This window comes from Hirundo rustica, chromosome 1 (assembly GCF_015227805.2).
Source record: "Hirundo rustica isolate bHirRus1 chromosome 1, bHirRus1.pri.v3, whole genome shotgun sequence".
NCBI lineage: Eukaryota > Metazoa > Chordata > Aves > Passeriformes > Hirundinidae > Hirundo > Hirundo rustica.
The window spans coordinates 84583927-84610655 of NC_053450.1; the positions used below are offsets into that span (position 1 = coordinate 84583927).

General features: G+C 46.2%; 1 protein-coding gene across 2 annotated transcripts in view; it reads right to left on the minus strand.

Annotated features, from left to right (window-relative positions):
- The window catches only part of BCL2 (BCL2 apoptosis regulator), a 96503-nt gene extending 70688 nt beyond the window's left edge, over positions 1-25815 (minus strand). The window contains exons 1-2 of one of the 2 annotated variants that reach the window (XM_040075412.2): positions 24025-25815; positions 20442-20518 (exon numbers count right to left, since the gene is read on the minus strand). In XM_040075412.2, the coding sequence (XP_039931346.1) occupies positions 20465-20518; positions 24025-24597 (627 nt within the window). In that variant the 5' untranslated portion in view covers positions 24598-25815 and the 3' untranslated portion in view covers positions 20442-20464. Of the gene's footprint in view, positions 1-20441; positions 20519-24024 lie in introns of those variants that run through there. The other variant, XM_040075404.2, reaches the window with a different exon arrangement.
- Positions 25816-26729: the final 914 nt, after the last annotated feature.

The window sequence follows — 26729 nt, forward strand, 5'->3', positions numbered from 1 at the left end:
GTAAAGCCGCTAACAAAATAACCTCGCATTATTAAAAACTACAACCAAATCAGCCCAGGGAGCGGCTAGGGACCTCATTAAGGATGCCTCCGACCACTGCTGCCGACCTGCTCATGGCAAGGGGCCGGGGGTGGGAGGGAGGACAGGCAAAAGAGGGTGCTTGCTTGTCGAATAACTTGCTACCTGCCCAAGAGCAGAGCAAAGGGGGTGCTCTGCCCACGGAGTAATCGCCACTGAACGGCAGTGAAAGTCGTAGAGGAGAAACAGGAGAGCTAAGAGTGAATCCACTCTTTAACACAGTTATTCCCAGGCTCTTCCTCTGGCACGGCTGGAGGATGCTGAGACCAGCCCTGTGAGACAAATTCCCACTCCTTCCTAACAATACGGTGTCTGTGTCTGGCCAGCCCACTGACGTTCCTTTTCAAGCAGGTGCCCTCCAGACTGCAAAGCCTCTTGGGTTCACAAAGCTGTGCTGAGGTTGGGTCAGCAGGAGGAAGAGCTGACCAGGACAACACGCAACTTCATTGCACAGGTGAGCTCAGGTGGTGCAAACACCACTTATCTTGGGGAACAGTGCAGATGAAGGAAGGAAGCTTGCATCAATATACTCCCTTTCTTGCAGCAAAACCCACCCTTTTGATGATAAATCTTAATTTATACTAGGGTTGTAAAAGTGCTGTGACAAGAAATCACAGCCCTAATGAACCGTACTTTAGCAGGAAAACAATGCAACCACAGACCTGCAAAAGCAGGTAACTCTATTTCCCCATATATTTAAGCAGCATCTATCACAGTGCATTTCCAGCGTTGATGATACTACGACAGTCTCTTAGTATACTGACAAAAACTTGGTTTTGAACACATGAGGGGAAACTCAGAGAGACTGGATGATAAAAGTGAGATTCCAGACCAGTAAATGGGAACAGCTGACCAAAGCCCTTGAGAAACACTGACTCATTCACAATCAGTATTTCAAAGATTGGTAAAAGTTACATCACTTCATAAGGCAGAGTGCAAAATATCAGCTTAAGTACTTCACCTACTTCATTTTCTAGAGAGGGACAAATTATACCGACTTAAAACAAATTAATTGTACTGCTTTATCTTCACTAAGTAAGGTTTCATTATGCTAGCAGTGACCCCTCACCTATGTGGTTTTTGTCACTTCTGTTCTTGTCCCTTTGCTCTCTGTCTGCTTCTCACTCATTCGAGGACTTATCCTTCCATCCTTTAGCCTTCTACACTTTTTCACAGAGCAAACAAGCAGGTTTGCTCTGATTTTCCTTGCAGACGATGCTCCCCAAGCCAAGGGAGTCCCCAAGACTCCTTCTCACAGTGGTCAGCTGCTTTTTTGTTCAAAGCAGGGCACAGCATCCAGCTGAGATTTCCCCAGCGTGGAGTCGCTGTATAAAAGTTTCTTCACACGTCTTGCATCTCACTCCCCTCATGTGACTTTTTCACCCTTTGGAATGCAAAAATAAGCCTTGATTTACATGAGCAGTTCAATTTTACCAGGATCCTCTAACACAAACCTCCCTGCTGCTGCTGAGTCCTGTTTAAATCAAGAGGCCTTCACATGGGTGAAGATGTCTTAAAGAAAGATCTGGATGTAACTCTGTCACAATTATTATGATTTGGTAACATTTAGCAGCTGTGGGTTTTTGCTACAGACATCAGTTTTATAGCTGAAACTGTTCCTTTAATTTTTTTGCAAGAGTGTTTCACTATTTTTTTTGTCATTGTTGTTTCCTGGACTCCTAAATATAGCCAAGTGGAATAACTAGCACCTCTGTAAACTGTTGGTTAAATGCCACAATGAGTTTCATTTTGCTCTCTAAAAGGCCATTTAAAACACATCAGACTTGTAGAGCTCAAAATTTAGGAAATTATTTACATTCTGGGAATCAATTCTAACTATTTCCACAGGCTCTTCTGCCTTTAATAGACGTAAATGCTATTCCCACCAAATAAAAGCGTGGCCTGAAAAATACCAGGTATCAAAATAAATGGCACTTCCAAGTTTAAGAAACGCAATTGAGAAATGAAAACCTGTAAAGGTTGTTCTGCTGTCATGAGGTGTTTTGTTTTGAGAACGTTAAACAGCAAGTAGTCTGCTTTAGGCTTCATAGGACATTTCGGGCAAACTCACTGGTGGCAAATGAAGTCACTGCTGCTCTTAACCCTACGGAGCTGAGTTAATAAGGTGGTGAATGACACTGCTGTTGGAGACAAGGCCAGGAGCTATGGAATCACAGCTTGGAAAAGTCTCCTAAGATTACCCAGCCCAACCACCATGAATCCCTCACTCCATCCTGAAACACAACCACACACACCCCAGCAAGCTGAGGTATAGGGATCAGTATTGGTAAACATAGTAAGTCCTTGGTGATCCAGATGCCTGTGCTACATCCCTTTACTCCAAAGTAATTTGAAATAATGGAAGCTCTGAAGTCTCTCTGAGAATAAGACTGCCTGACCCACAGAGAGCAGAACTTGCTTATTTGCTCAACTTTCTGTCAACATTTAAAAGGAATTATCATTCCCATTTTGCAGCAACTAAGCTGTTTGCCTAAGGTCACAGAGTGAATTAACGTTAAACTAGATTACACAGCACTGTAGTTCCCATTCCTGTGGTCAACCAGCTACCATCTGATTAGGTCACCTCAGCACATTTAATTTAAAAAGAATGTTGAATCTAACACTTTGCCCAAGAAGTGCTTGGGTCTTCAATAAAAAGTCATGTGAAAGTGAGAGAGGGAACAATAAACAAGAAAGCTTCCTACGTCTCAGTAACTTGCAAGTCCAAAGAGACAAAGAGTAATTCAAAGGACTGAAATACTGTCATTTGCTGCAGAAAAAGTCACATAAAAACTCTTGGCTTTTGGGGCAGAACTGCAGTCTGCAAGGCCTGATCACTGCTGCAGCTCAGGGCCAGGGCAAGCAGCCCTGGGGAGGCTGAGCTTTGGGGAGGCTGAGCTTTGGGGAGGCCCGGCAGCTACTCTCCCATAGCCCCAGTCCTCCATGCAAAGGCATTGCAGCCTGCCCAGAGGCAAGGCATTATGAAAATTAGGAAGAACGAATACTACTCAAAATGACTTCTAGTATTTTTCAGCTTTAAAACAAGCAAATGGGCTGCAGAACCCGTTCAGACATCCACATGAAGAGAGCCTCTCAGAAACACCAACCATCATGTGCTGGAAGGGAGACTGGAAAGGTTTTAAATTATGAACTGCATTCCTCTTCCAGGTGCTGATGAAACCCATAACACCGAAACAATTAAGATGTTTTCCAATTTTTTTTTTTTTTATATTTGCTGAAAGAGCTGGAGTTCTCAAAAGAAGAGAAACACATGTTTTTGCAAGGCCCAGCTATTCCTTCTGTTTGTTACCACTGACAGCAATATAGCAGCAAATAGCTGCCTGCCCCAAAAAAATTGCAGCAGTTCACAAATGAGCACTTGTACCCCTGCACTTTTAATATTCTCAAACCATCCTGATCTCTGAATTTGTACTTTGAAGCAGTAGGAAACATACAACAATTTTGCTGAAAATATCTATCCAACATCATTTGCTGACAATTCCAAACATCAACTAGCCTTCCGTACCTGTGTGGTTATTTAAACAGAGCTTGTTCAGTTTGCCTGCCAAGCTAAGTGCTTCTGAAGTCACCATTCAGACAACCACTACGTAACGTAAACTGTGACAACAGGTCTTCAGCAGGCCCTGAAACCAAGCCCTGCAGCACATCCACAGAGTCCACTGAAAGAAGAGAGCTCAACTTCATGTGGGATTACTGAAGAGCAGCTATTGATGAGTTCTTCCATGAGTTGCCACTCTTTGCTCTGCAACAAGAGTGCTCTGTTTCTCTTCAGCCAAAACTGGTGCTGCAACACCTGAAAGACTGTTGAGGAGCAATGTGGCCTCTTTCAAAAAGAAAAAGACTACTGGCTCATGAACTTGTTCTGGAGCAACTGCTCTTCCATACCTATTTCTGAATAACACATGAGTAGAGAAATCACGGGACATCTGCATCATGAAAAATGTCAAACTATAGCCCAGTGAGAGATGTTAGTCACCTATGCACAGGTCACTACAAATATGAACCGTGGAGGTTAACTAACACTCCTGGATGAGCTGCATTAAAAGCTGTTAAGAAATTGGAACAGTCACTACAAAACCTTAAAGATCAGAGTCTCTGCTGGCAGAACTACCACGTGTTCTCCAAAGGAGATCTCCCTGTGGTATCACCTTCCATCTGTGGTGGTGTGTATGTACATATATATATATGTATGTATGCACAGGGTTGCATTTCAATCAAAGCAATGATAATTATGTACTTGAAGAAATTTCTTAACGGGCAGGCAGCAATGAAAACGAATGTATTCATCCATCTATGCAATGCGGTCTCTGTCCGTGAAAATCAGAGGCTTCATAGTTGCATGAGGAGGATGTGGGATGCCTTTCCTCTTGTCCACTTCCCCTGGCTCCCATACTCTAAAAGGTCCTACAGCTCTACAGCTCTGGTGGTAATTTTGCCAACCAGTTTTATTGAGCCACTCCTCCAAACTCCCACACAGCGTAAGTATCCAGCTTGCATCTGCATCTTGTGTGCTAGCATGGAAGACAGCTTGAGAGCTACTGCTACACCCACAGCTGTTTTCCGTGAATCTGAAGAACACAATCAGCTTAAATGCTTCTTTGAAGATAGACCATCCTTTTCCTGTGGCCTAATTTAGACTCAACATTAAAAGCATATAAAGCTAAAACTGGAAAATCAGTCATAATTAAACTTGTAAAATATAGAATCTATTTTTCATGAAACAATCTCAAATTCTACTTTTTTTCCCCTTCGTTCAGACAGTTTCCTACTTCAAATGGAAAACATTATAGCAATGACCTACTCAGTTATGAACTCCAGCATTTCTGATCTCTAACAAGTAGGACACCACCCGGGGTGAAAAAAGATGGCTTCGAATCTCACTCAAATTGTACCAAGGCCAAGTGAGAGCCTGCTGGGACTGGGATGATGCCCTCAAGGACTGCATATCTTCTGAGACATGAGCATGAGTGCAGAAGAGTGCAGAAGCAGTAGCAGGAGGACAGTAACCATCGGCCTTTCAATGAAAACGAGCAGCTTTTGGGTGTTAGGTTAAGCTGCTAAATAACGCTGTTTACCGCCAGTGAGTAAGCAGTTTCAGGGCATGCTTATGGTAGAGGAAGCCCCATAGTGGCAACACGCGCAATTCTGAAACACGCAACATCTTTGAAGCAGCATGACAAACCAAAGTTGTGAAATACTCAATAACCTGTTTGGCTCGGAGCACAGGGCCCAGCTTGTGCCCACCTCCACACAAAGGCCGGTGTGCAAGGAGCTCCCAAAATGCCACAAGATAAGAAGTCTTAACGGGTCCTTGCAAAATCTGGGAACTGTGCTATCCATTCTTCAGCACCATCTGCTGGTACCGTACCTAGCATCAAACTGGTCATCTGCCTGCAGGCCACCGCCAGCTGCCACTTGCCTACTCCTCCAAGACACCACTTGGTCCAGGGTCCCTCTGTCACTAACAACAGGGTGGATACAACCCAATGACACTGCTGGAACTTACCAAACTCCTTCCCATGCTGAGACACCTAAAGCTTAGACTTGAACCATCTTATGTGATACCAGGGGTGTGGATAAAGGCTGTTCCGGCTCAAGAAACGAGATGATGTATTCCCGTGACCAAGGTGTTCCTGACCATATGTGTGACATTGACCTATAAATATCCTTGGCTCTGCTGACCAGAGTGCTAACTGACAAGTGCTATCTCTCTTCCTCTTCACACCTTTATCACCTTTTGGCTTTCAGTCACATTTGAGTGGGAACATCACACTCGAGTGACTTGGATGCCACTGCCCCACTCATTCTAGAGTGGCTTCAGCAGGACAAGAGCCCAAGCGCAAGGCACAGCAGCACCCCCAAGGATTCTAATCATATGCAAACAGACTGGACTTGCATGGGGGAAGTGCAGACCACCCCAGCTGAGCCTCCCCTGACTGGAAAGGTTTGTGTCTCACCATGCAAGCTCTGAGCAGCACTCAGGAAAACAGCCCCCAGCAAATACTGCAAGTGCGGGTCACAGCTGGTTAGGCTGCTTCTGGAAAGCAAAGCAGTCGAAGGAAATAGTCCCATTAATAGAAAGAGGCTTTCTGGGGCCACGTGGACAGTTCTGGAGACCGGAGTCAGTACAATGCACAGGCTCTCATCTCTGCTTCAGTGTCCCCATGCTCTGTTGTTTCATTGCCTTAGCTAATGTTGGGAAAGTGCTGACAGGGATTTCAAAGGGAAGTTTCTGGTCTAAACACATTGTTGAACCCAGGCCCTTGGTAGCTGTTTTGTTGCACAAGAGAAAGGAGGGAAAACATTGAACAAAAAACGCGCTGCAAGCCCTTTCCCCGGGCACAGGCGCGATCACCCCAAGGGCTGAAGCCCAGCCAGTCCTGTGCCCTGCCACCCCACCCACCAGCCCTTCACACAGCTCCTGCCGCACCCCTGCCAGCCCCGCACCCAGCTCCAAAGTGGGGGCCTTTCCCCGGGATGGTTACTGGGTTACTCTGTAGAGCACAGTCTGAAGAGAAGATGAAAACTACCGCTGGCAAAAATAATGCCAACTGGGATTTTTCAGCCTGCTTTGAGAAGACACAGTACATGTAAAGACCAAAAGAAAAAACATCATCTTTCTTATCCTACTGCCTAAGAAAACGCCTCTGAAGAACCAGAACAAACAAAATTTATCCAAAAGGGGAAAAAAGGAGGACCCAAATAAAGATGATAACCACTGACATTCTACTTTAAGCCAAATTTTTAGATCTGAACATGGAATTTAAATATAGCATACATAATCCTGGGAGAAGTGAATTTCAACCTCTTGTTACCCATGGTTTTTTCCCTGTTTGGTTCAGTCATTTAAAGGAACAACTTTCCCCTTGAACTCTAATCATTTTTGAATGAATTATTAAACAGCCTGACTTTACAAGCAGATTTCCTTTTATATACAACAGCGCACAAATAAAAGAGGAAACTGATTAAACAGGGAACATGACAGTATTCACTTGACAGCATACTTTGTAAAAACCAAATTGGGCATGTGTGGTGCATGTGTGTACAACTGCTGGCAGGGAGGGGTGGTTTCTTTTTCCAGTCTTCCTTCTCATTTAGAGTAACTGTGTGCTGTTCTGGCACTTTTAATTTTAACATATTCAGCTAATTATGATCATTTTTAAAGCTGGCAGTGCCTCTTTAAAGAGATAAAATATTTTAGCTTGCAATTACATTTATTTCTATAGCTTTATTTTGAAGTAATAGAGCTTAAGTTGCATTCCTGAATGGCTTGCATTTCATCTAAAAAAATACTAATAACCACAGAATATATAACTTAGTCCTTCTCTTTGCAAACAGATTCTATATATTATATCCATAATATAAACCAAGAGGTGCTGCCAGCTCTCTTTTGAAAACTCATGGCAATAGGAAGTCTGTGTTCTGCAACTTCATGTACTTACTCTTGACTGATAGAAGGTTCTTTTTGAAGTCAGTTACAAGCGTGCAGCACCTTGAAGGGACTAAAATTGAGTAAAATAGCTAAATATGACTAATTTTTGTGTGAAAGCAACCACTTTTATAACAGCAAGGACGCAGCTTAAATGGGAAGAGTTTTCCCCTATCTCCACATGTTAAAGCAAAGCTGGTCTCAGTGTGGGTCAGCACATGGGAGCAACCACGGTTTCATGTCTGCTTACAATGAGGCTCATTGATGACCAAGGAGCCACAACCACCCAGCCCCCTGTACTCTTCATTGTGGTATTTCTCAACTGTGTTACCTTTGCAACAAAGACTTTGCCTTCCAAGAACAATTTAATGTAAAATGTAACAGGCAGAGTTCCCTTAGCTCTGCGCTTCCTCTGTAACACATTTTATTTTTATATCCTTTCTGCCCATTTCTGCAGAGGGCACACACATCTAGTAACTTACATGTTTGTATTAGATACTTTTAGCTTCCCACATGACTTCCATTAAAAATAAAAAAGTTTAAAAAAAAGATTTATGAGCAGCGTGAGCATACCAGCCAGCTTGCTTTCAGAAAATTACAAATCTATGCAAGAACATGATGACAGGATGATTTTGAATGAAAATAACACCAGCATAATCCGAGCCTGGGAAATCATTCCTCTGAAATTATGTTCACAAAACACTAAGGCTGATTTTTTGGGATGCAAACTGGACTGTGAATCTCAAACTCCTTGGCTACTCAGAGCAACCTTGGTTACCTCTGTAAAACCCTCCTGCATTCAGAGGACCAGAACAAGCCTGCCCAACACCAAGCGCCAGCCGAGGCTCACTGGGAGAAGCGCCGTGACGCTGATGCCTTGGCCTGACCCTCGGCACTGGGGTGAGCTGTGCCCACAGCGAGGAGGGGACCTGCTGCCAAGTGCTACACCCGACACCGAGCAGCCAGATCACATACCCTGCTACCAGCACGGAGCAGGGGACATGGATCCTTCCCGGCGTGAGATCCTGAAACCTCGACTGACGCGGATGTCCAAGGACCGCTTGCCAAGATCCTGACTGCTGCACTGGGCCCTGGGGTCATACATCAAATGTTCACATGCACTGACAGATGTTTATGTTGGTCATCCTGATTTAACTCCCATTACATCATTTACCAAGCTACTGATGTTATCATTAACGATTATACAAGCCGGAAAAGGGGACTCGAATACAAAGTCGATTCCCTCATGGTATGAGGGCATTACCACTCCAGACTCTGTCTTGCTCTTAAATCAAATCGAACAACCGCACAGATATTTAATTCATTTGAATTCTGTATGGAAAAGTGCGCTTTTTTTCCCAGAAGACTGATTCCGTTCATCGTTTGACCATTACAGGATGAATGAAAGGTATTAAAAGGTAAAGGTGGGGGGTGTGTGCGTGTGTCAGTCTTGGAACCACAAATTATTAGCGAAAAACTAAAACAGTTTTGTACTTCAGTTAAGGAGCTGCTCAGGCTGGGATTCATTTAAACTACCTTAGTTCTTCAAAGTCTGCTGCATTATTCAGTGCTTCCAGTCACTTCTGGTTTGTGTCTGGACTATTTTAATATACTGAAAATAACTGAAAGTTCTGGGGAGCAAAACTAATAAGCAGAGGAAGTCCTCAATCTAATGTGTACATAACATGCTTGCAGCCTGCCACTGAAATGCAGTATTATCAAATACAAGGGGTTAAATTTAAACTCCATGACCACCTCCCTGCTTGCTGCGTTGTCATTAAGTGTGGGGAGGGAATAGGAAACACTTCACACATCTTGTTTTCCGCTTCTAATATATTTTTGAGTTTTCTAGTGCAAGCTTTGCTTGGATGTGTAATCACTGTGGAATGGCTACTATACTCTTGCTCCACTGCATAATACTTTCCCTTCCTCCTTCTGTAGGATTCCTCATGAAAATAGGCACTTTGTGTTTTTGGCCCTAAGGACAGAACATAATGTACTGTCTCTAGGAAAAAATGAAAAAAAAAAGAAAAAAATCATTAAAACATTTTCCACTACTTAAAAAAACCTCGACACATGAAGTACTACTGTATTTCTGTTACACACATGACCTCATAGATAGATGTGTGCATCCACACACACGAACTCATTCAATTTTCAATTTAGCTATTTATAGAACTCTGTAATTTTTCCTGGCTCAGGTTTTAGCAAGCCTTCCCTGATGGGGTTCAGTTCACACGGTTTTGCAGCCCTTCATTTTGCTTCAAGTTCATATCCACGGAATGCCACCCCCGACCTTGCCTCCTCCTAGAACCCCACTTAATGTTTTGCTGATTTAATTGGCCCTTTGCTTTACTGAACTCATCACAAAAAACAGCAGGTTTTTTCCTTCCTAAGGAGCAGTGTGTGTCTTGACAATTTTTCTTGCAATCTCCTAGCAGCAAAGCTCAGGGATCTACAACCACCCTTTTCTTGCTGATGCAACATGCAATGCACACCTAGAGGTCTCAGCAGAGAGGCACATTAAGGTCTTCCAGCCATGCTGCTGCTCCCTTAAGTAGGAACAATGGAGGTCTGGGGGATGTTTGAGAACCATGGAGCCTTTGTCCAAGCTGGCAGCAGGGCAGAAGTTCTGGAAGACAGGCATCCATATGATGCTGTTCCACTTCATTTGCTCCACTTTCAGTGAGGTGAGCAAAAAAGAATGAAGAGTTCAGAGACCTCAAGGCAGGGAGAACCTTTTCTTCCCTGTCTTCAGTCACCTCACACTTCAACAAACCATCCTGTCCCAGGGTAAAGATGCCCCCAGCTGATTTAGAATGGATGGGTCTGACGGTACTTCCATCTCTTCCCATCCTCCATCCTCTTTCCAGCTCGCCAGGTGGGAAGGCAAGGCTGAACTGCACTGCAGCCCAGCAGCTGTGTGAATGCCCACTGAGAGCTAAATGCCCACCTATGCAACTTCCAGCTGCAGCCTGCTTTCTTTTGGTAAGAAAAGCCATCCAGCCATGTCAAGGTGCAGTGCTGGAACGCACAACAGTGGCAAGAGGGAACTGCCCCCTCTCTCCACTCTCCAAAGTTCAGCTGAATTGGGCCAGGGACATACAGTCTGCATAAAGGACAGAGAGGCAGTGCTCAGAAAGTAAAAAGTCATTAAAGCAAAAACCCATGAGGCAGATAACAGCTTGCTGCCAGACTTCTCAAAATTTAAGTGTTGATTGTTCAGAATTTATGTCTAGATTTTTCTTAAGAATGCAATTTCCTGGCACATGGTACAAGTCGCTCTAGACCTGCATGTCAGCACAGCAGGCATCCTGTTGCAAAGGTTATTATGGAACTATTGAATGTTTTCATGCCAAATTTGTCCAAATTAAGCTGAGGGGAATGGAAATACTTTCCCTGGATAGGTGGTGGTTGCATTAGGTGGGTTTGTTTATAAGGAGAATAAAAGTTACAGCTAAATATAAAAGCAGATATATCATAATATTGTCTGAGAACTTGAATAACATGTCATTCAGCCTGTGTGCTGTGGAAAGAACACGAAGGTCAAGTCTAAAATAAGATCAGTGACTGTTTGACAATAGAAACATGTAGGAGGTAGAGCAGGAGAATTTTCCACATTTTTTCAAATGGCATTTTTCTTTCAAAAAAAAAAAAAAAAAATCCTTCTCTACCTTGCAACGGGTTTGATGCAAAAAACCTGTTGAACTTCGTGCAAAACATACTGCTGAATTCAGTGTGTTTTTGATCAGCCTCCTGGCAAACCTGTATGAGTAATTTGTGCCAACTGTTTACTTTTTGCATTATGCTCAGTTGGGAAAATGAAAGAAGGCTGCTCTGTTGCATTTGTGTTTTAAAGAGTTTCACTTTCTGCTTGAGCCCTCTCTTTCTGCTTCCCTGGAAGTCGGAGACTTCAGCGAGTCCATTGCTACCTTTTAAAAGTAAGCACATCTGAATTCACAGCATTGAGGAGCATACAGAATCCTTGCCAAGGTCAAGAAGAGAGAGAGGGGGGAAAAAAAAAGCCCAGCCAAACTATTACTTGGAAGTATTTTATAAAATTGAATGCATTCCTTTTTAATTTTGTTCATCCACCAAAACCTAGGCTGAAGACATGATGCTAAGGTCTTGCCATTTGCCAAAGTGCAACAGAGGTGGGGATTTCAGCCTCTGCCCCGCAGCAGGCATAACCATCCCGCAGCAAGTCTTGTAGGAGAAAAGGAACTTGCAATCCCAGTCTTGACAGAGACATCCAATTCCCTCTACTTTTACTTCAGTCTCTGATGTCAGGCATGCTGGTTTTTTGCCCCCTACATTCACTTTCAAATATAGTTACAACTACTTCCCCTCAAAATGTGTTACAAAAGGAGTCTTGCAAATGCCCTAATCCCCCCGCCAGCAGTTCCAATGGCAAAATCCCATGACTTCAAAGCAAAGGCAAGAGGCAGAACCCAGCCCAAGGCTAAGGCCTGAAGGCAGCTGCCCTTCCTTTCCCTCTGAGCTGTGGTACACAGTCCATGTAGTTTCCAAAGCCAATGTTGAAAGATTCATTGCCAACATGTTCCTCCATGGGAGCACTCTCAGGGTTCCTGGGAGGAAGGGACTGTCAGAGGAAGGAAATGTGGGGTAGAGCATCCCCTCCTCAGCTCCCCCAACCTGTCCCTGTCCTCTGCTGACTCTACACCGAAGCTCAGGGTGGCAAGGGGAGGACTCGTCCCCTCTGAGGAACCTTCAGTGAGGCTGCAGGAGAAGGGGAGGAAGGATCCAGTGCCTTGCAGCACACCAGCCTTGCCGGGGGGTCAGAAGAAGCCCCAGGCACAGGCTGGCCAGAGCCCGCTGTGGGCAGGGGGCTGCAGGGACAGGTCCTGCTTGGGTTTGTGCTCAACAGCCCCCTTCCGCTCGACCTCCAAACCCTGGGGCAGACACGGCCAAAATTAGTATCACACTGAGGGCTGGCACACGGTGGCTTTGACCCTAATGATCCCACTGGGAATGCAGTATTGTTCTGGCCCTATTAACGATAATTTGCATGTTGTCTAATGGCCCTGGGAGGAAAAAAATAAAAATAAAAAGGGTGGCAGGCCCTGAGGGAAGAGAAGAGGAAATGGGACTGCTGCCATTTTCTTCTGAGAACTGGCAAAGTAGGAAGGCTGACTTTCTTAAGGAGCCAGAGGTAAAACCATTCATTGCAAAATTATTTAATCTCTAACTTAATCATTCAGCCTTCATTGCTTCAAGGCAGGGTTTTGAGAACCCAAGCCATTTAACAGTTCTGAAGTGCTCCTGTCAAACAAGCCCGAGGGGGACCTTGATCATAGGAAACTGATTTTAGCAGGACTCTGGGTCTCTCCCAAGGCACTGGTGACAGTGACCTTTCAGGATGAGGAGTTGCTCTCAGCAGAAGGGTCTGAAGTACAGAGACAAGGGACACCTGCACACAGCGCTTCCCCACCAAACTCAGAGCCTTACATACAAAGAGCAGTAGTAACATGGAGCTGCCACAGTTCCAGTCATTATTTCTTTTGTTGAGAGGAGTTTCTTTAGGGATCAAAGTCTCCTGAAAACCAAACAAGCTGCCTGTCCATCCCTTCCAAAAGAACAGGTAGTTTATTCCAGCTGTCAGCAACTGCAAACCAAACAGCTCCTCTCCCACTGTCAGTTTTTGCCCTAGGCCAGTTATTAAAGTTAAACAGTCGCATTTGCAAGAATGATGTATTGTGTCTGCAGGGGGGAAGAGAAGGGAATAGAGAGAGGGGGGAAAAAAAAGCAAGCAAGTTTTCTAAAACAAACCCTAGGCCAGTTTACACAGCCTAACTGTGCCAGTGCTGCCTCTTCCTTCGGTCCCTTGAACTCACAGGCTCAGAAGTCCCTTCTTTTTGCACAGAAGTCTCAGTTGCAGGATGTACTACCATGGCACAAGCACCCCTCTCAGCGCGTTGGGGAAAATACTTTAAAAAAAAAAAAAAGGCAGGAAAAACCGAGTTACTTGTAAAATAAATACACTATTCCCTTGTGAAACAATCCACTTCAATAAGTATGAAAAAAGGTACAAAGGGATGCCTTGGCAGTTTTCCCCACCACCCGTGCCACTCAGACTGAGAGAGCAGAAACTGTGTGGGATAGGGGTGGTAGCGTCCCACCAGGACCACGGCGGGACACTACCACTCCTGTCCCACACAGGCTCAGTCAGAAGGATGTGTGCGGCATCCTGGGCTCCCCTTACAGTGAGGATGCCTGGGCAGGCTGAAGAGCGCTCTCAAGGAAAAGCCCGAGGCAGCCTTGCTCCAGTTTTCCACCACGGCACAGCTGTGCCTAACCATTCACTGTAACCAAGGCTCTGTACAACACTTTCCTGATCCCTTTCTGGTCTGTCCACACACTCACTGCTGTGTCAGGCTAGACACCACCACTTCTAGCACCCACACTGAAAAAAACCAGCTATCGACTCCAAACGGGCGAGGATTCCACACATCCAGTCCGGAGCCAAATACGCGGATTTTCTACTGCAGGGATTTTTTTGCAGACAGCTGTGAGCTACTGCAGAAGCCTGAACAGACTCCAGGCCGGCTCATTTACTCGCAGCCTTGATTGCCACCTGACATTTCAAGAGACTGGTTTATTTTCTCCCTCGTCAGGGCGCCCTGCTGCGGCACTCCGGCCCCGTGAGGAGCAAAGCCTTTCCCTCAGCCAAGCTCCACGGCTGCTAATTACTGCAGATCTGGAAAACAGAGAAAGGAACAGGTCAAGCTGGAACCTGGAAATAACACAGGCATCAGGATTCCTTCTCAGTTATATTTGAGACCTTGCACATCCAGCAGCAGACTGAGGATTAGATATTTGGAGAGTGTGATTTAATGTGATGTGCCAGATCACTTCAGGAGAGGGGCTTTGGATATGTCTGACTTGGGCAAAAATTTGCAGACACTTGGAGCACAATGTAGAATTTGTGTCAGTTATGAACGAAGTAGTTACTTCAGTTTCTCTAGTGTCTTTTTTTTACTTAAGCTGTGAGTTGATTCTTGAGAATTTCAACAGGTTTTATCTATCTACAGCACCGCACTGACCACCTTATTCTGCTAATGGAAATGCCAACTCATTTACTAGTGTATTTATCTTTATTTCTAACTCTTTTTTCTCTATTAAAAATAAGAGATTAGAAATAGGATCCTCTATTACGTTTTATAATACACAGTCTGAACATGTGAAGAATATTCTTAAGAAAAGAGCTCATTCCTTTAGAGACAAAGCCTGCAATAGTTATTCCATCACAAAAACAGGCCACAGGACTCTCCTGTAGATTTCACTGGCCTGCTGTCTGTGGTCTTATCCCATATTTCTAGACTGCATTCTTCACTCAGGAAAGTCTTTCCAAGGCACGCAACAAGAACTTTGTCCCCAAAGCCTCATTTTCAGCAAGATGGTTAAGAGTAACTTCAAGCTCGTGGTTAAGCCAAAAGGTTTGATTACTACTCACACTAAAAAAAAAAAAAATAAAAGCTTAAAATTACTTTTGCTGCTTGCATCTGAACATTTAATGAAGCTAGTGAATGGAAACACAAGAGTACAAGTGTATAAAGATACTTCCTACAGGTGCATATGATATACCAATACTACTCCTTCCCTGAAGTGCCACAGACAGCTTTTACATACAGTGGGAGTGGAAAAGGAAAGACAAATTCCTTCTTGAAACACCCAATGAACTGTGCTGGCACTTAAAGGAAAACACAAATACTGTCACTTGTCATTTCTTACTGCTCATCCTTCCCCGACATAAAAACTAGAAACCAACACCTGAAATTGATCTTTTTAATTCTGCTTCCATCACAAGCATTGTTAAACATATCCAAACAATGGAGCTGAAAAAGTTTAAGCCTAATTTCCATTTAACTTTTTTTTCCCTTTCATTTATCTCCTCTCCACTCAAATCTCACCCAAGATAGTTTCACAATCTGACTTACTTTGCTCTTTCCCAGGCTAGCAAGCTCCAGCAATGACAAAATGTAATGCTACAGATTTGAGCTTTATTCTAAGCTCCAAATTATTAAACTAGACATTTTGTTCAAAACTGTACCTGGTATCACTCCCTTTTTTTAATTATAGACCATCAGCCCAATTCATGATAGCACGATGGGCAGGCAACAACAAATTTTCCATATCTTGTGTGCTGTATAGCAAGAACACCTATTTCATATATGGGTTAACTGAAAAAGAGAGATATTAGTGATTTGCCCATTTCCTATCAGGCACTCAGTACTACAGCCAAGAAGAGGAAGTCAAGTTTTGACTGTTAGTTACCTTCTCAAACAACCGAGCAATGGCCTCCTTTAGTCAGTTTTACCCCTTTACGTGGGGTAAAATGAGGCCTTTTCTTTCTGATTGTACCTGGCCCACGTTCTTAAATTACTCACTGAAGCATCCTGAAACCCACTGAGCTGCCTTTTCAATCATTCTTTCTATGCTTCCTAAATAAAACAGCAATAAAATGATGTATGCATTGAAGGATGCAGGCTATTCCTTTCAACTAACTCAAAATCATAGAATCACAGAATCCTTTAGGTTGGAAAAGGCCTCTAAGATCATCGAGGCAAACCGCTAACCCAGCACCTGCTTCTTCTCGCGGAACTTCGTTGACAAATACAAGGAGGATGGGCTTGCACCTTGAAGTGAGAAGTGGCAATGCAGAGCTCCAGTCAGCACAGGAGTAAATTCTGTAATGTGGGTGCTCTTAGAAACACATAGAGTGCATTTACAATTACCTTTACAAAACACGTACAGGAGTAAGTTTTCCCTGGATGGATGAGACCTTCAGTACATCCATCCCAGTATCCCCAGTCCCTGGTCAACACCAAGTGCTCTGGGGAAGAAGCAATGGAATTGATAATTTTGAAATAGCATTACCTGGAGAAAGCTCTACCCTCAGCACCTGGTGATCTGATTTCAGCAGCTGATGCTAAATTTACCCAAGGTGTGTGACTGCCCTTTCAAGCAATTTGACTCAAACGGAAGCATAGATGTTTTCCTTATTCTTATAAATAAATATCTAAACTTTCCTGAATGCAACTCAGTACTTCCACTCACAGCTCTCCCATGAAAACAACTTCCAAAGGTTAATCATGTGTTGCAGAAAAGGCTGGTTTTCTCTATTAGCTGAAAACCTGTGGGTTTTCCATTGGATCTTATTTTTCTTGCCACATATACAAAGTAAACACAACTACAATTGTCCAATTAAGTGCCTCTTCCTGTTCCTATTGAAATCAATGGCAACACTTTATAACATCAGATTTGTTTTCTTATTCATTAACTGTAAAATCCAGAAACTGGCAAGAAACTTTCCAGCAAGGGGGAATTTTGCAAAGTCTATCAATATACAATAATTATGACAGCAAACTAACATTAAGATAAAATAACAGATAATAAATTCCAGACTTTCAGATGCACTTGGTAAAGTTATCTGGTTTCATAGTCTTTCGGGAGCCAAAAGGAAAAAAAAGAAAAAAAAAAAAGGCAAAAAAAATAGGCCATCAGATTGTTAATGAGACTGAAAGCCAGAGTAAAATAAAAATCCCTCAAATCTGTCATCAGCATTCATGTTTGCCAAGAAGGCCTGGATGTTATCCTGCTGGGGAAGAGAAGATTTATGGCATTGCACACCTTTATCCATCCTATTATTATATATGAAATGGAAAATAAAACAGGCCGGTACTGCCCTTAGAAATAATCAGTATTTTGCTGCCACTGAGTAACAAATGTTGTTATTATTATTACTAAATCAGCAGGAGGGCAGCCACGAGGTGCTCATAAATAAATTATTTTTAAAAAAACCAACAAACCAAACAGGGCTGGGCTCCACCTTCCCAAGGGTGTGAAGGAAAATAAAACAGGGATGGAGGTGGGCAGGGCAGAGCCACACCTGGCACACACAGTTCCTGATGGCCGGATAGCAGAGCCCAGCGCCCTGCCCTGCAGCCAGTGCCCAGAGCCAGCAGCAGGGATGGAAGGGGGCAGTCAGGAAGCTGAGGACTGCTGGTCCACCTTGAAGCAGAAAGCAGAAACAAGAAAAGAACCAGAATGTCTCACCATAAGCCCGATCACCTAAAGGGATGGAAATGAATCAGGCAAGAAGTAAAAATCCTCTTTGCTAAAAGGATAGTCATTATTCCATCAGATCTTTTACACTGTTTTTTAGCTCCATGACTGCCCAGGCAGCTGGCCCAGTTTGGGGCTACCCAGACCTCAGGCCAGAAGCCAGTGGCCACTGCCTTCCCAGAGCCCTGGGGCAGGACCACGGTGCTAAAAGAGTTTGGGCAGGTTCGGCAAGGGGGCGGCAGAGCAAGATGGGACACAGGGACACAGCACGATTGCTGGCATCTGGCGCCAGCAGGCAGAGAGCCGTCACTTCAGCCGCCCCCGCGCCAAGCCCCAGCCCAGCATCCCTGGGCGGCGATGGCAGAGCACGAGGCTGGCTTTCCACGCGCCAGGCACAAACCACCGCACGAGACCAAAACCACAGCAGAGGTTTCAGAGCGACACCTGAGCGCCGCTCCCGTTTCTACATCCACCTCCCACCACCATGCCAGGTCCAACCTGCTGAGAGATGACCCTCTCACCCAGGACACCTGCACTGAGCGCAAGGGCTTAATGTTTGCTGGCGACGCAGTACAAAGTTCCCGTGCCGCCTTAGGAAGCCCAGGCACCGGGATCTGGCCGCTGGGAAAATGCTTCTGCTCCACATGCAATTTCACACATCGTTGCATAGGTCTTGTGATTCTCCTGCTAGAGCCGCGCTTTGCCATCGCAGGAACGCTTGTGCCTCGGCAGAAAAATTCAACTGGATTTTCTTCGTGGATTACCGACTCTGAATTTCAAGCTACATACTCAAAAAAACTAAGCTCCTTACTGTCCAGCAGAGCTAACACAGCAGCGCGGGAGATGCCTGTGTTGGTGCAGGCACAGAACAAACTTCCTTCTCAATATTGAAAGTAAAGTAAAACTTTTTAATAGGATTGCTGTTTGAACTTTACAGTTCTTTGCAAGATCAAGGCAAATGACATCATCTCCACAAGTGAGACCCCTGGTTCTGAAATTTTAAAGGTCACAGTCAATACTTTTTTCTTTAGAAAAAAAACAGACTTCTGAGAAAATAAGCAGCGTACTCTTTTTGCAAGTTACAGAGAAAGCTATTATAAATGAAAGGGACTAGAGAACAACAATAATTTTCTCTTTCTGCCCTAGCTCTTCTCCTCCTTGCTTCAGCACAGATCCTCCACGGAATGAATTTCTTGCTCTTCAGCAACAGCAAAAAGAAAAATATTTTGATAATATTTTGAGAATTCGATTATAAACCCACAAAGCCACAAAAACTGGCAAAGTACCTAGAAGGTGCAACACTTGAAACTGCCAATTCACTTACTTAACAGAGTGGATTTCAGACAGTTTCCTTTTACCAGTCAAACAGTGACTTGGGGTTAGCCCCACTGGGGATTGAGTCGTTACAAGGCCGCACGTCACCGCTAAAGAAAGTCAAAGCGCCTCTGCTCCGTGCTCTCCTTGGCAAAGCACATGGCATCCCTCTCCAAGCAAGGTGAAGTCCTGTGCTGAAAGAGCAAGAGGCTTTTGCTTGGGACTTGCACAAGAAGCAGTGTGTTGCGCAGGTGGGCGCCCGGCGGAGCAGCCCGAATGCAGAGCCCCGGGGGGATGGGATTTTGGTAAGTGCTCTGGAAGGGCCCAGTGCCACACTGATCCATGATCTCTAGCTCTGTCCTGGAGGCAGATGCATCTGCCATCCTTCAGCTTCATGACATAGCCATGGACCACTGCAGGGCACAACAATTCTCCAAACTTCCTTTCCAAGGCATGTCACCAAGCAAAGAAAATTAATGATTTACTAGGCACAAAATAAAAGAGGAAGCTCAGTGATTACGACAGTCAGCTCAGGAGAAGGGAAACCTGGGGTCTCGCTGCTTGTCTAAAAAGCCATTTATTCATTTGGTTGTGGACAGCCACCTGAGAAAATACATCAGACTGCAGGAATTAGACACCCTAGCTCTTCTTCCTCCACCAAATGAAATCAGAAGGATCCCTGTTGCCAGAAGGGAAGACACCTCAGCAAAATCGGCAGCCATCTGGAAGGTGAAACCTCCTGAGATGTTGGAGGTGTGATGCCCCACTGCCAGGCTGGAGAAAGCCTCATTGCCAAAGCTCAGAAGAGGCCTAAACTAAAGAGCCACCAGGAAAAGTGGGGGCTTCTCCTCAGATGCGATTGCAAGCGAGGAGGGCGCCTGAGTGACAGGAGCTGGTCCAAAGGGTGCCTGCTAGCTTTGGGACACGGAGGTTCTTGGGAACGGTGTCCCACACTGCCACGAAATGCCTCCCTTCTCTCATGGCAGAAGCAACTCCTGACCAGCTTGGGTGAGGAAGGGACTTCTGTCACAGCTCTGTCTAGGCAGGCACTTGGAGGATGCAAGCGCTTCTGTTCCACCTAAGGTCCACTTCAGACATCTAAATCCTTCCCCGTATGTGACCTTCACTCTTGAGCAGAATATAAAGAACCACAATAAAGGAACAGGATCAAATGAAAACACACGGCCATTCCCATCCTGGTTCGAATGTGAATGCAGTAATTTAAAATTAGGTGTTCTCAGCTGAATTTTCTCTCTGCTTCTCTCACCTGGGCTTCTTTGCATACTTTACATCAAAAATATACATGTCTATGTAAATATGATGGTGCCTGTGTTTCCTTCTGTAGTGCTCATGCTCTTGTTTCTTTCTTGAACAGCTTGGGGGGAAAGCCATATGTTGGACTAGGAGTGCCCAGAGCTAAGCATGGCTCCCACGTCTGTTAGGTTGAGCGCCCAAAAAGGGAACCCATCACTGCAAGACAAACACAGTTGTTTGTCCCACACCGACTGCATCCCTTCAGTGTTCCCCATGTCAATGTCAAAAAAGTTGCCAAGTGCCACGCGCCACTGCCAAGCCAGTCCTTCTGCAGCTCTGGAAATCAAAATGAAGCCATTAAGTTTTTAATGAGAAAGCATACATTATACCAAGTAGCACAAAATTGCAGAGATGAGCTAGTTCTCCTCTTTTTTCCTTTTTAATACAATTAAGATGTTATCAGGCCAAAGTACAATATTGCGGTACCCTGGCCAAAGTGAAGATCTTTGAAAGCGGCATTTATTTTGCCACCAGAACCACAAGCTAATAATGCAGATTACGTGCAGTCCCCATCTGTTGCTTTTTCTAAGTTTTGAACAAACCCATGAGGCTGTGTATTGTAAGGGCATTAACAATCCCAGACACCATTATCAGCAACGTCTAATGCCTAAAATTTATATTCCACCAGTTATATCCCCCTCCCACCCTGCCCTTCGGTACGCTTTCCTTCTTTGTTTCCCTCGCAATATAAAGAACTCACATCCTGAAAACATACTGCCAGCTTACAGAATGGATTCAGATCGAACAGACAAATAAGAAAAACATGTCAACCGAATTTCAGTCCTGACTGTAAGACACAGGCCTGCCCATTCATGAGACACAAGACCCGTGTTGCCCAGCTTACTTGCTGTGTAAAACATCCTCTCATGACTAACTGTGATGCTCTCTTCTCTGGTATTGTGCAGCCTCTAGCAAACTTACCACTCCACAAAACACCAGGGAGGAGAAGGCTACAGCAGCCAGGGCTCCTGCCTGTTGTAGCACCCAGCATGACAGGGAGATCTTTCAAGTGGCTTTGCTGAAGACCTACCAAGCATGACCACACACAAGGCTACTTTGGAACAGCCATTTATGAATGAGGTTCATACGTGGGGTATTGTGCAAGAGGCAAGTCGAAGACCAAGCACATATGTTGAAGCATCCTTTTACAAGGACAGATCCTGAAATCTAGAAAAAGAAAAAAAAAAGAAAGAAAGAAAAAAAAAAATCCACTGCTCCATGCCCTTCTTGATTTTTTCTGCCTGAAGAGAGGATCCCAAAAGTTGTGTTCACAGCTTCACATTAGTCTTTTGTTCTTTGTAACCAGCTAGAAGGTTTTGCCTGTGTTTAACAATGCTAGGGCTCAAAGGTACCAGCCATGTACCAGAGAGACGGGCAAAAGCCACCTTCAGGTAGTATTCTGTGCATCTTCCATGTGCACATTACAAATAACAACCAACAGTAAACAGTATCACATGCATCCAAATTCTGGAGCTTTTGTTGATAGGAAACCTCAATAAACAATTGAATGGCTACTGATAAGAAGTATCCTTTCCTTTTAAAGGCAGTCACTGTTTAGAATCTGAATTTCTTGTACTTCTAACTGTCGAGCAACAGCTCCAGCATTCACCTCCTCTGGCCAATCACGCCTGGTAACACCTGTCTTTTCACATTCTCAGTTATATTCATTATTTATGTTTCTCTTTACACAATACACCCACAGGACAATACATCTCCAGCACTCTTACAATTTGATCCAAAGCTCACTGGAGTCAACAGAATGACTTCACTGGCTCTGGAGTGAACCGAGGGCCCCAGCTCCGCAGACGGGCTTCCAGCCTGAGGAGGGACTTACGCACAAGTTAGGCATCCCAGCCCAAAAGTGCAATCACAAAATCCCTAACCCTTTAGCTGCTCATCTCCGAACGAGCCAAGGTCTCCAAAAGCCTGAACCATTTGCAGATTTATTTTTTCTTTTCCCCTACAGTTATCTGTTTTTTGAAAAATGACCCCCGGAAGACTAACAAATCCTCTGTAGTGACCCATGAGCTAGGGGGTCAGGGGATAGACCTCCCTCTCCCAAGTGTGGTCCCACCAACGAAGCGCTGGAGTCATTCTGTGTGTACGTGTGTATATACATAAGCGTGTGCCTGTATATGTGTGCGTATTTGTATATAATACACAGACACACACGCACACACACACACACACACATTTTTTGCTCCCCCTTCTGGCCCCATGAATCTTGATTTTTTTTATTTCTTGATGGAAGCAGGGGAGAGCAGGAGAACAATCCTGCCTCCAGTGTGACTTGCAGCCAGGGATCAGCAGCACTGCTCTGGGAGGTGCACAGTGTGGATTCCTGCTGAGAAATGGGCCCTAAAGCCTTGCTCCCTCTGTTGTAGCAGCAGGAGATGTCTTCTGCATCCCTTGATACGAATCTCCTTTAGTCAGGTGGGTTCAGCAGCAGGGAAGGCAACACCTTCATTTTTTAACAGAGGCGGTCAGTGCAGGCAGCACATTATTTAGTCTAATACCAATTTATTAAGAGACCCGGTGCTAACAAACACCAGGCTTGAAAAACATGTTAACTGGGAAACATACATGTAATTTATATTTTTTTACACACACCTATTAAAGGTGTGCTGTGTAATTGAGTCAGCTTTCTGTATTTCACAGGAGACCGAACCTGAAATTGCCAGTGTCCTACCTAGCTGACCTCCATTTCTAGGTGAGTTATGCCAGCTCGCAACCCAGGTTTCTTCTTCAGCATAACTTTTGCCATTTCTCCCTCCAAAACAGTAATAACATAAGCTTTACACATACATCAGGTTTGGTTTGTGGGAGAGCAGCTGGTACCACATTTTGTTCCGGTATATCAACTAATAAAGGAAAAAAGGAAAGGAATACCCTTCAAATTCAATGCAGTCACTTATTCTGGAAAGAGAGGGAGAGAGAAAAAGGAAAGGCTTTTGACTGACTACAAGTGAAAAAGCTGTCCATTTTCCACAAGTGGAAATCTTCCCTTTCTAGTTGATGCTGAAGCCTACCCCAGACAGAGGTGATCTCTACCCCAGAAACACAGCCACCCATCAGATCTCAACAAATACCTCTCTTCCAGAACAATCCCACAGACACGGCTCCCAGCACCTTTGTTTCATCTCAAGACGAAGATTTTTTATTCTAAACATATCTTACACCATAAAACCCCACTCCAGTGATAACCACGGCTGCAAACACTGTCACCGATGGCCAACTGCTTGCTGGTAACACCGGGACCCCGCGTTTGTTGCACGCCGGTCTGGCGCACCACCCCTCACGGGTAGGGATTCTGCGTGCACGCACACACAGGTGGTCCCTGCTGTCCCGACACTGCCTGGGACTTGCCACAATGTGCCTCTTCTCCCCGGCAGATGGACGGGCATCTCTGCCACCCCCTCCCACAGCACGACCCTGCCTTGGCTAGGAACCTGCCTTGGTTCTGCCAACAGGCAAGGGTGGACAGGAGAAGTGGGGACCACAGGAAAGCGGAGACCGCTGATGAAGACAGTGCCCCGCTCACCCCTTTCGCTCATGAGCTGTAGCTGTTCCCCCCACCTCAAACCCCTCCACCGTACCCAGCACTGAGGCGAAACCTGAACGCTGGCAAAAGGCCTGCACTGCTTTGGCACATCCCAGTGCAGACACCCCCTGGGCAAAACCTTTTGCTCCCACGAGTGCGATCTCCCGGGCGCTGCCCAACCCGGGGTCCCACCAGCCACGGGCTGGAGCCGGGAGAGGAAGCGAGCAATCGGGGGACTTACCCAGCCTCCGTTGTCCTGGATCCAGTTGTGCAGGTGCCGGTTCAGGTACTCGGTCATCCAGGCAGCGATGCTGTCCACGAGGGGAAACATCTCCCGGTTGACGCTCTCCACACACATCACGCCTCCAAACTCGAAGAAGGCCACAATTCTGCCCCAGTTAACCCCGTCTCGGAAGAGCTCTTCCACCACGGCCACGAAGCGGCTCCTGGCCGTGAAGGGCGTCAGGTGCAGCTGGCCAGACATTTGGGTAAAGTCCCTCTGGTAGCGTCGGGAGAACTCGTCTCCTGCCTGGCGCAGGACGAGGTGGACGACCTGGGGTGCGGGGCGCAGCCCCTCGGCCGGGGGCGCGTGGCTAGCAGCAGCCGAGCCGGGGGGCTCGGGGTGCGGAGACACCAGCCCAGTGTGATCAGAGGAAGTCCCAGCAGCAGCAGCAGCAGGAACAGAGAGACCTGGAGGCAGGGGTGCCCTGTCCTCGCCGGCAGCCCAGTCGTATCCCCTCTGCGAGAGTTTATAGTGGATGTACTTCAGCACTATCTCCCGGTTATCGTAGCCTCTTCTCCCCGGATGAGCCATAATTCCCGAGAGGAAGCAGCAAGAGGAAGGGAGAGAGGAAGAAGAGGAGCAGGATCAACCCAAAAAAGTAAAGCAGCCAATAATAATAAAATTAATAACACCAAAAATTATAATCCAGTTATTGTATTGGACACGGTTTCATTCATGCTGGTGTGGGGGAGTTCTCCGGGTCTCGGAGGTACTTTAGTCTTCTCAGTGTTTCCTCCTTGGTTTGAGATGCACGGCATAAATAGGGATTAAAATGCTGTAAATACTTTACTTCCAGGTGCACATTTATTACTTATTATAAATTTTACTTTAGGACCGTTTCCTCCTCGGTGTTGAAACACATCTTAGAAAATATTATACCGACTCAAAATCAGGTGCATTTTCCCCTAGGTGCTGGACTACCACGGACACGAAGGAGCGGACGAACACGCACTGTAAAAACTGCAATTCAACACGATTTGCTAAGCAGCCTTGGATGGACGTTAATCCAACGCACTTTATGCTAGAAACCTCAACACTAGGTATTGGGTTTTTTTGTTAAGTTACACAAACTAAATTTCCTCTGTAAAGTACTTACTTGGACTATAAATATGTTCCTCTGTCAAGTTTCCTCTAAAAGAAAAATAGCAACAATAAAATCCAAACATCACAAGTCTTCAGAAGCGTTAAGTTCTGGTCGCTTTGATGCTTCAAGTCACCAAGGGAATGGGAAAGGGGCAAAAAAAAAAAAAAATTTCTACGATTTCAAATGGTTTTTCCCAGACTCCTGTTTAACAGACATCTCCAAAGATGTGTCAAAGCTCAGAAAATCCCGCCTCGCAGCCCGGGAAGGCGAACAACCCCAAAGAGACGGAAAATCCTGGAGACCAGATGAACCACATTTGAATCCAAGCTCCCGCAGAAGTGCTCTGTTTTTCCCTCCAGTGCAACGTACAGACATATGCATTTACGTAGTTTTCATTCAGACATCGATCGAAGGAACCCGGTGCTTCCACACACACGCACGCACACACAAAAAAAATTTAAAAATTAAAAAAAAAAAATTGTATGTATTTAGGAAATTAATTCTTTTTCACAAGAAAGAGCGCAAAAAAATTAATTAAAAAACGAAAATAAAAATAAAGAAGGAAAATTGCTTTTGACTGCTGCCATTTCCCGAGCAGCTTTGTATCGGCGGAGGAAGAGCCCCTGGCGCTGCCGAAGAGGGGCGCGGACGGGGCGTGTGTGCGGTGTGACTGGTGCCGATGGGGACCGCGGCCGCGGCGCCGCTGCCCTCCCGCCCGCCCGCCCGCGCAGCCCCGCGCACCCCGCCGGCTCCGGGCGGCTCCTCCGGGCGCTCCGCGCTGCTGCTGCCGGCAGCGGCGGCGGCGGCGGCGGCGGCTCCGGACGGCGGCGGCGGCTCCGAGCGGCGGCGGGCGCGGGCGGGGAGCTCTCCCGGCGGCGGCGGCGGCGGGGGGAGCGGAGCGGAGCGGAGCGGAGCGGCGGGGGCGGGGAGAGGCGGGGAGGAGCGGAGCCCGAGGGGGAGGCTCCAGCCCGCGCGGCGTAGCCGGGCGCGGTGGTTTCCTAGAGCTCCGCCTCACGCTTCATTCAAGAAAAGGGGGAAATGAGGAGGGGGGGATCGGGGGGGGGGGGGGGAGTGCTTTGAAAAAAAAAAATAGGAGGCGGCGGAGGAGCAGCCCCCCGCGGTCCGGGCCCGCCCTCCATCGCGGCGCGGGCCTGGGGCCGGCGGCGGGGCGGCGGAGGAGGCGCGGAGCGCGGCGGAGCTGCGGAGCGGAGGGGCGGCTCCGGGGCCGCGGGCGGTGCTGCCGGCCCGCGCCGCCACCGCCGCCCGTGCGGGGGAAGCGGCGGCGGGCCCGGGGGCGGCCGGCCCTCCGCGGCGGAGCGCGCCCCGCTCCGCGCCTCCGCCGCCCCGCGCGGATGCAATTAAATAAATTTGGTTCTTTAAATAAATTAAACGGGGAGGAAAAGAAAAAAAAGAAAAAAATGTCCGAATATGCCTTTTTTTAAAAGGCAAAGTGTCCCGCTGCAGGCGTGCAGGGCTCCGTGCGTTCTGGTTCGGGGGTGTGCGCTGACCGCAGCCCCTGTACGGCCGCGGAACCCGTGCGGAGCCGATCCCCACCCCCGGCGGCGGCCCCGGCCGTGCG